Genomic DNA, 14868 nt, shown 5'->3' with positions numbered 1-14868 from the left:
GATATTGCCCAATATCCCGAGATAGCGAACTAATCGAATTGCGCAAATCTTAGGAGGTTCACGTGTAGCATAAACTAACAACAGTTATTCCATTGCATGTGATATGGGGGGGGATTTATGATCACTACAGGGCTATTTATGATCCACCCCGCATCAGTGTAGGCAGACTTAATTTGATCATATTTATCTCCATTTTCTTTCTCCTGTTTTTAGTAGAAAGGTGGATTGCAAAAACACATTTCAAACACATTAAGAACCTATGCAAAGACCTGAAGGTATAGTCTGCTAATTTCAACACTAGAGCGATAAGAGAGTGTCTCACTAGGGTTTTTTCCAACCTTAACATGAACAAGTTAGATGTGGAGTTGTAGCAAAGGGTTGGCAAAAAAACATGTGTGTGGGTTTTTAACATGTATGTGCCTCGATAGAATTGTAATGCAGTACATTTTGCTACAAACTGTGATACATACTCCCTAACCTCTCTCTATTCTTACAGCACAGAGTTTTAAGAATTGGATTTGCTTTTGTGCATATGTTTTCATGCTGGTTTATTGTGTGTGTGTGTGTGTGTGTGTGTGTGTGTGTGTGTGTGTGTGTGTGTGTGTGTGTGTGTGTGTGTGTGTGTGTGTGTGTGTGTGTGTGTGTGTGTGTGTGTGTGTGTCTGTGTGGATCTATTTGGGTTTTTATGGCTGTGAGAGCGAGAATGAGAGAGAAAGAGATGCAGAGAGAGGGAAGAAGAGAGAGAGAGAGAAGCAAAGAGAGAGAGAAGGAGGCAGAGAGAGTGTGTGGGATGTGAGTTTAAACTTAAGGGATTTACATGCAAAGTACTGGTGCCCCAGCATCTTAACATGGGGACGTGTGGATGGAATGTACCCACCGCAAATGCGCTTAGGTCTCTCGCTAGGAAAGCAATTTCATTTACAAGTCAACACACAGTGATGCATTCCCTTACTCCCACCTCCCACCTCCTGAAGATATTTGAAGATTGAACCCATCAGAACTAGTGACAGTCCATTCAGTGTTTGAAGCAGGCCCTACCATTGTTCATTTTGTTTAATTTCTTATATCCCAGATGAAAAGAATATGTGTAAAAACTGTCTTCCCAAACCGTGAATCAGTGGTGGTTGGTAGCTGATGTCTGAAGTGGATCAGCCCTGCCTGGCCTCGCACCAGAGGCTAATGTTATTGGCTACACTACTGGATCAAATTGCAGCTCAACTAGTGTACAGAGATACTTGGGAGTTAATTGGTAAAAGCCAGCGTGAACTCTCTGAACAGCAATTAATTCTTGTACCCAGCCTCTCTCTCTCTCCTTGTTGCTGCTGCGCTGGAGTTCTCAGCTCCCATTCGTTGGCTCGCGTGCAGCTGTGAAAACAAGACACATGTTAAGTGTTATTCAGGGCACCAACAAAACCCACACCCGCATGTGCACTCACACACTCACACACACGACACACTCACGCAAACGCACATACGCTCACACACCCGCATGTACACACACACTCACACACACACACACACACACACACACACACACACACACACACACACACACACACACACACACACACACACACACACACACACACACACACACACACACTAAAACACCTCACACAGGAAGTACAGCTGTCTTAGCAGTAAACACAGAGCAGATAGGCCATTTACTGTTATCACAGAAAACGAATTAATCACGTCACTTGTGGTCAACCCAAATGTACAAATAAGATTAGAGGCAACGTTCACTCTCCATAGAGAAAACAAACAACAAACGATAAACAACAAAGCAAACAACTATATCCAAACCAAAGGGAAACACACACACACACACACACACACACACACACACACACACACACACACACACACACACACACACACACACACACACACACACACACACACACATACACACACACACACACACACACACACACACACACACACACACACACACACACACACAATCACTAACAGACAGGTGTTGGAGCGGAGCAGGGAGGAGTGAAGTGAAATTCAATGTAGGGGTAAGGCTTAGAGGCATAGACAGGCCAAGCCCCGCAACCCCTCCCTACTGGCTGATTCAAGTATTGCCGGTGTTGTTCAGTGATCCTTTGGGGAGAAGTCAGCCAATGAGAGAAATAGCATTTTATGTGTTTGTCTCTCTCTCTCTCTCTCTCTCTCTCTCTCTCTCTCTCTCTCTCTCTCTCTCTCTCTCTCTCTCTCTCTCTCTCTCTCTCTCTCTCTCTCTCTCTCTCTCTCTCCCTCCCTCTCTCTCCCCTCAATCATTCTGTCTCAATGTCTCTCTGTTTGTGCATATGAATGTCCTTGTAACATCCTTTCCCCCCTGCTATTGGAGCATCTAGATGCCACAATACAGAGGTTGTAGTTGAATGAGTCAGATGAGGATTATTGAAAGAATATTATTGACAGAAAGTCTTTTTCCATCTGTTTTCCGTTGAGTGAGTATAGAAGAAGGATGTGGCCTTCTGAGATGGAGGAAAATCAATGAAAGGTTCAGGTATACTGCTGTTATTCCTACAACCTCATACACACTTTATTGTATAGTAACTGAAAATTTGCAGTCCATTTTAAATCTCCAAACACAGAGAACATTATAGGGTCCATAACTCTAACAAAGCCTGACCTGATTTATTGCCAAACCAACCAAGCTTTCATCATGTAACATTAGTTATTATATGATGAACTGTTTTACTTTCTATAACAGTTGATGCCTTTATTTACTCCAATATAATGATTTGTAGTGGTGCATTTTTCATAGATTAGAGGATGTAGGCCTACTAAGATTTTAATTTAAATGAATGTAATTGAAGTCAATATCCATCACATAATAAGGTCACAGAATGGTGATCGCTATTCTTTTCTTTGACGCCATTTTCTTCTTGCTTGCTGCTGAAGAGTGTAGCTACCGACAGCAAAATGAGAGAGGCGTCTCGTCGTGTTGCATTGTGATTTGATTAGTAACTTCACCTAAGTATTGGCCTAAGGACAACAATTCCCATCTCACAGCGTTGCTTTAGGATTGGATAGTAAGTTAATATAAAACTATCACAGACCCTGTGAACCCTTCACCCTAACCCTTATTGAATACCGCAAGAGGATGGTGACCGGAAGCCTCCGGGGAAAACTAGGAGGGTTAGCTAGTATGGAAATTGTGCTCTGTGTTATTCAGGGTTCAGATTCATCCATACCACGAGTCTGACTCATAAGAAGAAAGAAAAGTAAGAAAAAATCACCTCCAAGAATTCCCCAACTCTCTCTCTACCTTGTTGACCCCTGGCTAAGATTATTCATTAAAACCTTAAAGGTGGTCACGTACATATATTAATACACGGAGCACTCCTGTCTTTTAAAAGGAGGGTTTGTCTTTTCAGTACCCTTGTGATAAGTGATAGACATGGACGTTGATGAATTGCCCATCCTCTCCAGGGTGATCATTGTTGGAAACTTCCTTCACGTGAAACTTTACTCCAATAGTAGTGATAGCGGTTCCATTAATCACATATGCATGATAAAGCATTTGTCCTTGCTTTGTGCGACCCACACACTTCTATTCTTCTCTGTTATGAACACTAACAAATGCACACAATCTCATCAGTGCTCCGGATAGCTCACTTAATGAAGGAACAGTGGCGCCGTTTTCATTTATATTCTGGACAGCTCCGAGAACACTGTCAAGCAATCTTTCTCTTTTTTTTTTTTAATTTTCACCTTGAGAGACCAGCCATTGAGTGCTAATTTTATACAGATCAAGTTAAAGGCATATTGTACGATTTTCAGTGATATGCACTTTTTAATATGTTGTTGAAATTGGTTTATACATCCTGACAGCAATAAATAACTTATGGGCAATGAAAAAGAAGCGAAAAAAAAACGAATTCTGTATCTGCTATAAACCTGTTAAAATGCTTACCAATCGGAGACATTGTACCCGAATCTAAAGAACCAATCACAAGCCTGCGCGTTCTCTCCCCTCTGTGTACGAGCATGAGCCGGCCTGAGCGCGTTCACGGAGGGCAAAGAAAGCGTTGTTATCATAGTAGTTCATGACAGTGGACTAGACCTAGTGAGCCTACAACGTTAACACGATGGAAGAAAAAAAACAGAAGTTACCACTGCCACCGTCACTTGCCCCGGTTCATCCTTTTAAAAAGGCAAGAAAAGGAAAGACAGAAAATGAAAAGGCAGCAACAAAAAAAAAGTTGGAGAATGCTCGAGGAAAAACGAGAATAAATATTGGATTCGCTTTTCAGCGATGGCGACAGCTGAGGGAGTTGAATGGCCTGAAAAGTGACGCAATGGTTGCCGTTGAAGTAAGCCGTAAGCAGCATTAGCGCTCGTGCACGGCTCTGTATCGAGGGGTTGGGGCAGGGAGTCCTGAAGGGTGGGGGAGGAGTTAAACGGAACTCCGAAGAGAAGCTAATTTCAAATCATGCTAGCTCTCTCACATCGTACAGTATAGCTTTAAGGCAAAAGTGGGCGTGATGAGGGCGAATAGAAATGAATATTATTTTCACTCAGGGACTCAGGGGGACTCAGGGAGTCACAAAATTACTCCCTGAGTGTGTGTACAGAGTCCAGCCTGAACCGGTGTTCTGTGTTGACAAGAGAACTCTCCCTCTTCCAGGGCTGAATGCATTCTAATCGGAGGGTTCTGGCTGTGTATTGAGGTCACTGCAACAGGGGAGTGGAGCAGGGTGATCTGTGTTTATATGTCTCTTTAAAGTGTCCAGTGACAATCACACACACACACACACACACACACACACACACACACACACACACACACACACACACACACACACACACACACACACACACACACACACACACACAGATGCACACAGACACAACAAACATTGTTTGGACCCGGAGCTCCATGTCAATTTGAAATTACAGTGTTGATGGTCCCCGGGGGGACCGGGAGACCGACATACACGGCGTCCAATATCCAGCGCTCTGACGACTTTCACCACTCAGGCCGAGTATAGTTGACCAGAGGGGCTCTAACTTCTACTGTATGTCCTTTATGAGTGTCCGGTTTGGAGTAAGCCACCTTCTCCAGTGTCCTCTCCAATCTGATCCCATTGATTATTGAGTGGCTTTCCACCCCCGACCCGATCGCCGCCCGTCACACACTCCCCAACGCCTCTCTCTGAAGCTTCCTTTTTATATTCTGTTTTTGTTGGTCTTTTCTGTATTGATTGTGGTGGATTCCAAGCCAAACACATAAGATTGAGGGCATTTAAGAATTCAGTTTAAAGGATTGTTATTTTTAGGATTGCATGATAGAAATTATCAGATTTGTGAAGATATTTAGTGTTGTTAAAGAGCAGGGTACAGTTCCTGGGCAGGCTTTCCCACACGTCCCCCGGGGATTTGGCTGTGTCTCTAGCGGTGCCAGACAGGCTCTCTGTAATCAGACGAGGCAGTTCTGGCACACAGGAGAAATCCTGAACATGGCCCTGCAGAATCAGGACATTGGAATGTATCGGCATCTAGACACGCATATCTGTTTATATATTTGTAAATGCTTTCCTTTTTAAGACATTATTCAGAGAATCATGTTGTTATGATTCTGCTTCTGCTATTGAACAGTACCTATCCAGCAGGTGAGAGGTCAAGGATCAAGGTGTTATTGAATCTGAAATGCTCTCTCAATCAAGCCAGAGGTCTCACTGACCCTCTTGTTTGGTTGTTGTTTCACACCCTGCTGTTTCTGATATTCCACTCTGTGCAGGGTTATTTTTTATCATTGCACTAACTAGAGATTTAGTTGTAATTCAATTCATAGTAATAATGTGGAAACCCCAGTCGAAATTTCTGAGCGCATAATATAATAACATTTTGCCCATAATTGTACAAAGTAAAAAAAAAATTCACCACAAATGACTCTTAAAAGCAGTGGCAACATTTAAATATTTTTTAACCATTCAGCGAACAAAAGGCAACAGGGTAATTATCATTTAGGGGGCCACTCAACGACATGCAAAAGCATCATCAACACGCCAACTGAAGTGCTGTGAGAAATGCTGACTTTCTACTCCTCATTCACATATAAGGTAATTTACATTTCCTACAGAGAAAATACTACCTCAGGGGTAGTATTATTCAGGAGATTTTCAGGGTACAAATGTCAGGATATGTTGTTCACACATACGGCCCATCAGGAGAATATCAGGACTTACACGTGTGTCTGGAAGCAGCTAGTGTGTGAGCATTTGATTACATTATGAAATTAGTCAATTTATGCTAACAGGGGTAATTGTTCAATGGAAAATGTAGTATACTATGCATGCAAATCAATTATTAAATAGCTTTTACTGTTGCTCAGGGCTGAAAAGTGCATTGACATTTAAAAATGCAGGGCAACTACTATTGGTTAGTTGAAAATAATAATCATCATTGAGATTAAACATCTCTTCCAGTGTCCTGGCCAAGACAGGCAGCAGTAGCCTACAGTCACACATAGCATACACACAAAAACATAAGAAAAATAAAACAACTAAAACAGTCCGCAGGGGGAGGGGGGGATATCAATATCGCAAGACATTTAGGGAGGCTCAAGGAGGAGTGTAATGTTAAGTTTGAGCAACAAAGTGTAAAGACTTTTCGGGAGGCTCAAGGAGAAGGGTAATACCACATTTGAGCAACAAAGTGTAGTCTTATGGTGGACTGACTGGACTCTATAGACACAATTCACCATACTGTGTTATTGACATGTTTTCGTTCTGTCTTAAAGGGACACTGTCTCTTTAAGATCACATGACTTATGTGTTGATATGCCGGTCGGTGCGACGTTTGATTTTAACGATTTTTATATGACAAAATGAACGACCCGCCGATGCTTGTCGGGGTGAGAAATTGTCTCTTCCCTTCTTTTATCGCAATTTCTACAGTCTATAGACAGAACGTGTTAGCTGGGAGAGTTTATCTACGGCGGAGCTGTTATGTTCAAAAACATAACGTCTTACCATGGCGAGTGTGTCACTGTGGTGTGTGCGTGTGTGTTCTTACCTGGGCGCATGTGTCGAAGGTGGAGCAGTTATGTTGGAAAACATAATGTCTTACCTGGGCAAGGGTCGCTGCGATGTGTGCGCGTGCTTGTGTGTTCTTATACCTGCACGTGTGTCGATGGCGAAGCCCATATGTTTAAAAACATTACGTCTTAGCTCGGCGAGTGTGTCGCTGCCTTTGTCGTGACGTACAGTGTGTGCAAGTGCGTGTGTGTGTGCTTCGTGTATGTGTCGCTGCCTTTGTCTTGACGTGTGGTGTTTGCGTGTGTGTGTGTGTGTATGTGTGTTTGCGCATCTGTGTTGGTTTCCGTGTATCTTCGTGGGCATGTGCGTGTGTGTGCGGTGTGTGTATGCTGTGCGTATGTGTGTTTAAAAGCATCCACAACCATTTTAGCTCGGCAAGTGTCACTGCCTTTGTTTTGACGGTGTGTGCGGATGCATGTGTGTGTGCGTGTGTGTGCGCTTCCGTGTATGTGTCCCTACCTTTGTCTTGACGTGCAGTGTTTGGGCATGCGGTTGTGTTCATGCACATGCGCGTGTGTGTGCGGTGTGCGTTATGTATGTGTGTGCACATGAGTAACTTGAGTAACTGGTGCGACAGGCCTGCTATTATAGTAGTAAGATAATTTCCCTCCACTATGAAAGCATGGGTTTCTATGAATAAACTGGTTACCTTCCAGATGTTTGGGTCAGTTTGGGTCTTTGATATGTGTCTCTCTCTCTTCTTCACACAGATGAGGTGTTTTGGGGTATGTGAGTATATTGTGAGCTTTGCCTTGTCCGTTTCAATACCTTAACACACTGGAGATTTGAATTGAACAGCCACATTTAATCGCACAAGAGCAGGCCCCTGGAATATCAACACCAGTGTGCCAGCTTGTCTCAGTTTCCTTTGAGGCAACAGACTCTGCTGCTGTATTTCTTTTTGTATTTATTCTCTTCTTTTCTCTGCTCTCTTCTCCTTCTATATAAATGTTTCATTTTTTCATTTTTCCCTGTGTGTTGTACTACACAGTTTGCTTTTGTTTTAGCCCGCATACTTTTCCACATATATCCACTTCAAATTCAGTTACAGTCCCCCTCCCATGGGCACAACATATCTCAGCCGTTTCCTTTGCCTCATTTTTCCTCTTGTCTCGCCTGTCTCCTCTCCTCTCTCTCTGCTATATTCTCCTCTCCTCTCACCTCCTCTCTCTCCTCTCCTGTCACTCCTCTCCTCTCCTCTCCTCTCCTCTCCTCTCCTCTCCTCTCCTCTCCTCTCCTCTCGCTCATCGCCTCTCCTCTCCTCTCCTCTCCTCTCCTCTCCTCTCCTCTCCTCTCCTCTCTTCTCCTATCTCTCCTCTCCTCTCTTCTCTCTCCTCTCCTCTCTTCTCTCTCCTCTCCTCTCTTCTCTCTCCTCTCCTCTCTTCTCCTCTCCTCTCCTCTCCTCTCTCTCCTATATTCTCCTCTTTCCTCCATCCTCTCTTCCCCTCTCTCCTGCTCTCGTCTCCTAATGTTTACTCTCCTCTCCTCCTTTCCACTTCTCTTCGTCTTCGCTGGATCTAATGTGTGCTACTCTGTGTATCTCCTTCCCTCCATCCTCCTATCCAAATGTATCTGATTCTCTATTCTTACTGCCTTCCATATGGTTTCACAGTTCATGGCTCCCCCCGCCCCTGCCATCTCCCTCTCTCAGGACTCCTTCTCACTCTCCATTCATTGATTATTAAGCAATGCTATTGGAGCTGTCCAGAATGGATAGGTGTGTGTGTGGGGGGGGGGGGGGGTTGTGGCTCTCACCAGAGATATGCTATATACACATCTGTGTATGTGTGATTGGTGTATATGTGTATTCCCCAGACTTTTCAAGTTGGTTTTTGGATGAATGAGTTTGATGTCAGTCAGCGCTTGTGTGTGTATGTGTGTCTAGATGAGGCGCTGCTATTTGTGTCCTTAAAAAAGACTGAACACAGTGTCCTACAGTGTCTTAACTGTTGGTGTGTGTGTGTGTGTGTGTGTGTGTGTGTGTGTGTGTGTGTGTGTGTGTGTGTGTGTGTGTGTGTGTGTGTGTGTGTGTGTGTGTGTGTGTGTGTGTGTGTGTGCTTGGATTAGTCATTGAATGTCAGGATTAGAATACTATGAATGTCTTTTGTGGTAAATCAGTCCTTATTACATACAGAAAACACATTGTAGAAATTAAGCAAAAACGTTGCTTTCTTCATCTCTGTCTCGTCCTCATCTGGATCAGCAGAAACCTTTCATTTCCTTAATTGCTAATTCATGAATTTTTCCAGCCAATTGCCCAGAGGGCTGCAGGCATGGGCCCTTGATGTTGGTGAAACAGCAGTACATTTCCCTAGGTTATAAAGCATTGATTTATTTTCAGAGTGAAGAAGTAAGAGCTGATTTTGTAGTAAGCAGATATAAAGAAATTGGAAATTGTGGTAAAGATTCACTCACACGCAGTGACACACAGAAAGACACATACAACGGACACCGTGCATACCCACTCAGACATGCTTTCATAGATAAGTACACACACTTACAACACACATAGGCGCACACACACACACACCAGCACGCACACAGATAACCATAAAGCCAACCACACACGGCACTCTCCTGCATCATATCTCTCTCCCAGACACTCATTCCCAAGTACTCAGAAATCAGCATGCATGAAATCAAGGGAGAGGGAGAGAGCATGAGAGAGAGTTTTTCTGTGTGTGCGTGTTGGTGTGTTTGCATGTGCTTGGCACACGCATGTGTGCGCCTGTGTGTGTGTTCGTACGCCCATGTGTGTCCGTGGGTCTACGGGTGCGTGTTTGTGTGCGTCCGAGAGGTAAAATCATAAAATGTTGGCATCCGCTAGGCAGAAGGAGATGATAAAGTTGGAAGCCATCTTCCAAAGGTAAAAAAAGAAAAGAAAGCCTTCTAATCAGCATATGAACAGCCTCTCCAATTAGCTCTCCTTATTATTCCAATCTGTCAGACGGAAGGGAGCGCAACGGTGAGGAATCAAACATCCCCAGGCCAGGCATATGTAACCATCCCACTCAGGGAGAGGGGTAGGGAGGGGAGGAGGGGGAGGGAGGAGGGGGAGGGAGGGAAAGGGGAGGAGGGAGAGAGAGGGAAAGGGGAGGAAGGGGAGAGAGAGAGAGAGAGAGGCAGGCAGGGGAGCGGCAGGTAGGAGTGCAGGAGGGAGTGAGGGGGAGGGAGAGCGGGTGAGTGAGAGGGAGGGGGAGGGATGGAAATGGGGGAGGGAGGGAGAGAGGGAGGGGGAGGTATGGAAAGGGGGGAGGGGGAGAGAGAGTGAAAGAACATAATAGAGAGAGAGAGAGGGCAGCCAGGGAAATTAAACAGGATTCCAGGGAGGAAAAACATTGTCTGTGCTATCCACCTGCAGCTATCATATACCGTGATGAAGAATCTCGCTGCTGTGGACTTATTTGTTGCCTGAAAATGGTCCGTACAGCGGGGGGACTTGCAGCAGCCTCATCACAGCCTTTGCTGACTGTTACACAGTAACAATCGCACAGCCCTTGCTTCCATTGATTCTTTATTTTATTAATTTAATTTTATTAATAGACAAGATCAAGAATAAAACAAATATAAACAGCTATAGTTGGATCATAATAATTACATTATAAATTATACAAATAAAGTAAAGTCTGCGCTACACTTTGATAGCCACAATATGACCCTTCCATTACCCTAAAAGCAAAGCAAGAATTAAGTTTTCATTGACCAAACAAGACGTGGTCTTGGAATTTTGAAAACAATTCTAAATTTGTGCAGCTTGAATGCAGTAAAAGCCTAATAACACATCACACCAGTGCTATGATCACTACACTGGCTTTGCCAGAGAATATTGATACAAATATTACTAATAATTGATAACGCCCTAACCGGTTTAGAAGTGAACTGTGTTCTGCTTGCATGCTGTGAGCCCGCTGGAGTACTGGGGTCATCAGAGGGCAACCTGCTCCCTGTTCAGAGAGCAGTCGCTTACTGTTCAGAGAGCAGTCGCTCACTGTTCAGAGGGCAGTCGCTCCCTGTTCAGAGAGCGGCCTGCTCCCTGTTCAGAGAGCAGTCGCTCACTGTTCAGAGAGCAGTCGCTCACTGTTCAGAGAGCGGCCTGCTCCCTGTTCAGAGAGCGGCCTGCTCCCTGTTCAGAGAGCAGTCGCTCACTGTTCAGAGAGCAGTCGCTCACTGTTCAGAGAGCGGCCTGCTCCCTGTTCAGAGAGCGGCCTGCTCCCTGTTCAGAGAGCGGCCTTCTCCCTGTTCAGAGAGCAGTCGCTCACTGTTCAGAGAGCAGTCGCTCACTGTTCAGAGAGCGGCCTGCTCCCTGTTCAGAGAGCGGCCTGCTCCCTGTTCAGAGAGCGGCCTGCTCCCTGTTCAGAGAGCAGTCGCTCACTGTTCAGAGAGCAGTCGCTCACTGTTCAGAGAGCAGTCGCTCACTGTTCAGAGAGCGGCCTGCTCCCTGTTCAGAGAGCGGCCTGCTCCCTGTTCAGAGAGCGGCCTGCTCCCTGTTCAGAGAGCGGCCTGCTCCCTGTTCAGAGAGCGGCCTGCTCACTGTTCCAAGGGCTCTAGCCAGGCCTGGGGAAGCAGCTTCTAGCTTGTATCTTCCAACACATGCTGGAGATACACTCAAGAACACGAGGTCTGCCTCAACACTTGACTCTTGGAAATCAGGGAGTACACATTTGTCTTTGATCTATAGTCGAGGTTAAAGATGTGATTTTATGGTCTTTTAATAATTTTCCTTGCATTATTTATTAATGGCATTGCTTACTTTGTAAAGTCCAATGAATCTGATATTCAATATTATTGTTGTATTTTTGTAATCTTATATAAAACTCATTATGAAGATTGGGCATTTTACATTAATACCATGTTTACTCAGATGGATTCTGAGTTCAAGGAGAATAACTTTTATAGATTAAAAATTCTTTATTCACTATTTTTACCAATGAGATGACTCTATTTAGCAATGTTGAATTAATGATTCCAAATTTCTTGCAGCAACAACATGTGAACCAGCCATGATTTGCTTGCATTGGAAATCATATTATCTAACCTTGAAATGATTCAAAATACATCTCCATTATCTTATCCAGTTTATTAGCCCAGTAACCGTGGTTCATCATAATATTTGCTCTGAAGTCACAGGAGAATGTAATAAACGTTGTAGCACAATATTGAAAAAGACTTGAAATAGCACACAGTGTTTTATAAATCTGTTGCTAAATGATCTGTTAGTAATACATGATGACGACTATATTGTTGTTTTATATATATTGGCTGGTACAATTTGAAGATACACACAATGTGTGTGTGTGTGTGTGTGTGTGTGTGTGTGTGTGTGTGTGTGTGTGTGTGTGTGTGTGTGTGTGTGTGTGTGTGTGTGTGTGTGTGTGCGTGTGTGTGTGTGTGTGGGTGTGCGTGCGTGCGAGTGTGGGTTTAACCCACATCTACATGTGTCTTTTTAAGGTCAGTCAATGTCTACTCCCTCAGTTAGTCAATAAGTTGTGCAAAGTTAGAAATCATCTTTTATTTTAGATGAGGAGCGACTCATAGAGAGTGAGAGGAATGTTGTTTCTGAACATTTTCACCCTGATACATCCAACTTATTTAATAATGAATGCTTTGCTCCTGCACTCTCACTATACACCTTCAGGTTGGTAGACATTCAATGAATCAATAACCAGAAAACTCATTTGGATTATCATTTTAGGCCAAATTAACCCGCCAGATGACTTTGTTGTGCTCCAAACCCCACAGTTGGGGTGGTGTTGCTGGCTCCTCATTTTAATTAATGCACTGGGGTCTTTAATATGTATGTTGGTTGAGCCATATTGTGCTGGCAGCGGTTAAAAGTGAATTAATTCTCTGCTCCGACATTGTCTGTTTTAATATAATAAATAAAGCTGCCTCTTGGTCTAATATGTATTTTCCCATGTGGCTGAACCTGGATAGCAGAAGGTGAGGCTGTGAAATGGATCATTTTTGTATTCACAGGCACCATTGTGTGAGACACCCTCCTGTTTCTGATGGTTGCATTATGCAGTCTGAAAGAGTTATCACGATTGATCCCTTTATTTGCTCTATACTTTTTTTTTTAATCGTATGTGAATAAGGGATGAAGCAGAGTAGTCCTCCCCATGTTTGAGCACGCTTTTGGTGTTTAATACCGTTTGGCTCGGTAAGCTTTTGTTAACCGGTGAAGAGTGACTCTGTGTTTATGTCGTCACCAAAAGCCATTCAGCCATTCAGCTTCGCCAGGCGTTCAACTCACACTTCTTTCTTCCTGTGCTCCCTTCTCTCTCTGTCTCTCTCTCTCTCTCTCTCTCTCTCTCTCTCTCTCACTCCCTCTCTCTCTCTCTCTCTCTCTCTCTCTCTCTCTCTCTCTCTCTCTCTCTCTCTCTCTCTCTCTCTCTCTCTCTCTCTCACTCCCTCTCTCTCTCTCTCTCTATCTCTCTCTCTCTATCTCTCTCCGCCATCGTTCTTCCTATGACCCTAAAAATAAAGACCAGCGGTCGACACGTAACAGTTCAAGTCAGCCTCACTCCCATTATCCGCCCCTACTTCTATGCTCCATCACCCCCCCCCCCCCCCATCACTCCCCCACCAACCCGCCCCTGACACCGCTCTCTGTGTGTGCTGGAAGCAGGTGGCAGAGAGGTGAGGGGGAGAAAGAGTGAGAGAGAGAGAGCGAGAGAGAGAATGAGAGCAACAGAGTGCATGAAATCAGTTGTGAAAGAGGTCTGCAATAACAGAGAGAGAGAGAGAGATCATCATGTGAGTAGAAAATACAACGCCCAGATAGAGAAAAGAGAGGGTTACATACATACAGAAAGACAGGTGGTCAAAGAGACTTATATAATAGTATATCTTTTATTATTACATTGCATTTTCGACCATTTCATTTACTGTTTATGTATTTATTTTTGTCATTTTCTTATCACATTTTTTGTCCTTTTGTTCTATCCTATTGCGTTTGAGAGACAGACAGACAGAGAACAGAAGACTCTGGGTGGTGGATGAGTTGTGATGGACGACTGCACAGATCAAGTGTCCTAGCAGGAGAGCGTGTCAGGATATATAGGCCTGGTGTCTAGAGGGAGTCAGGCAGCTGGGCCCTCACAGTCGCTCACTCAAGGAAAATGTATTCACGTGCCCCGTGATCCCGAATGACTCCAAGAGTTATGGTCCACACTTGGTTTTGGCAACCTCCACATAACCTTTAACTCTTCCACTTTTACTTAAGTTAGTTTTGTTTTCACTTATACTTTCGATTGATATTTGACACTTTTGGTAGGACACTGGTTTTGGTAATAGACAGGTTAATAGCTTGTGAACTTGCTTTAGCTAGGATCCCAATCCAGTTTCAGCCACAGGACAGTTGTCCTGTACACTGTAACCAAAACAAACACAGAAAGATAACATAAGTTCTTACAATGTAAACATCAGATAAATAAATACCCCATCATTCATCGTCAGCAGGAGGGGGAATCCCACACAACCCACCCCCTCCTGCACACACTCACACACATACACACGCACACACACACACACAGACACAACACACCCCCTCCATACACACACTCACACAGATACGCCCCCCCCCCCCCCCCCAACTCACTTAATCCACCAATCCCACCCCGTTGTTTATCTCCAGCATCATCTTTACAACCTGTGAGCAGAGACACATTCTTTCTTTTTTTGTTGAACCTCCTCGTCTGTGGCGTGGTCTGTAGAGCGTCCAGAAGACGAAGGGCTGGTGGGTCCCGTGCCACACTGTCACCGTTAGATACTAACCGACCAAGCCCACACCAAGTGTGTTTATATA

The 14868-nt window shown here is 44.2% G+C and overlaps 1 protein-coding gene across 1 annotated transcript in view; it reads left to right on the top strand.

Annotated features, from left to right (window-relative positions):
- Positions 1–14868, top strand: part of gfra1a (gdnf family receptor alpha 1a) — an 82705-nt gene that overhangs the window by 15780 nt on the left and 52057 nt on the right. Inside the window, 1 exon segment of the mRNA XM_060072403.1 lies at positions 7772–7786. Coding sequence (XP_059928386.1) covers positions 7772–7786 — 15 coding nt within the window.

Source organism: Gadus macrocephalus, chromosome 15, assembly GCF_031168955.1.
Source record: "Gadus macrocephalus chromosome 15, ASM3116895v1".
NCBI classification, from domain to species: domain Eukaryota; kingdom Metazoa; phylum Chordata; class Actinopteri; order Gadiformes; family Gadidae; genus Gadus; species Gadus macrocephalus.
This window is presented reverse-complemented; position numbering and strand designations above follow the sequence as displayed.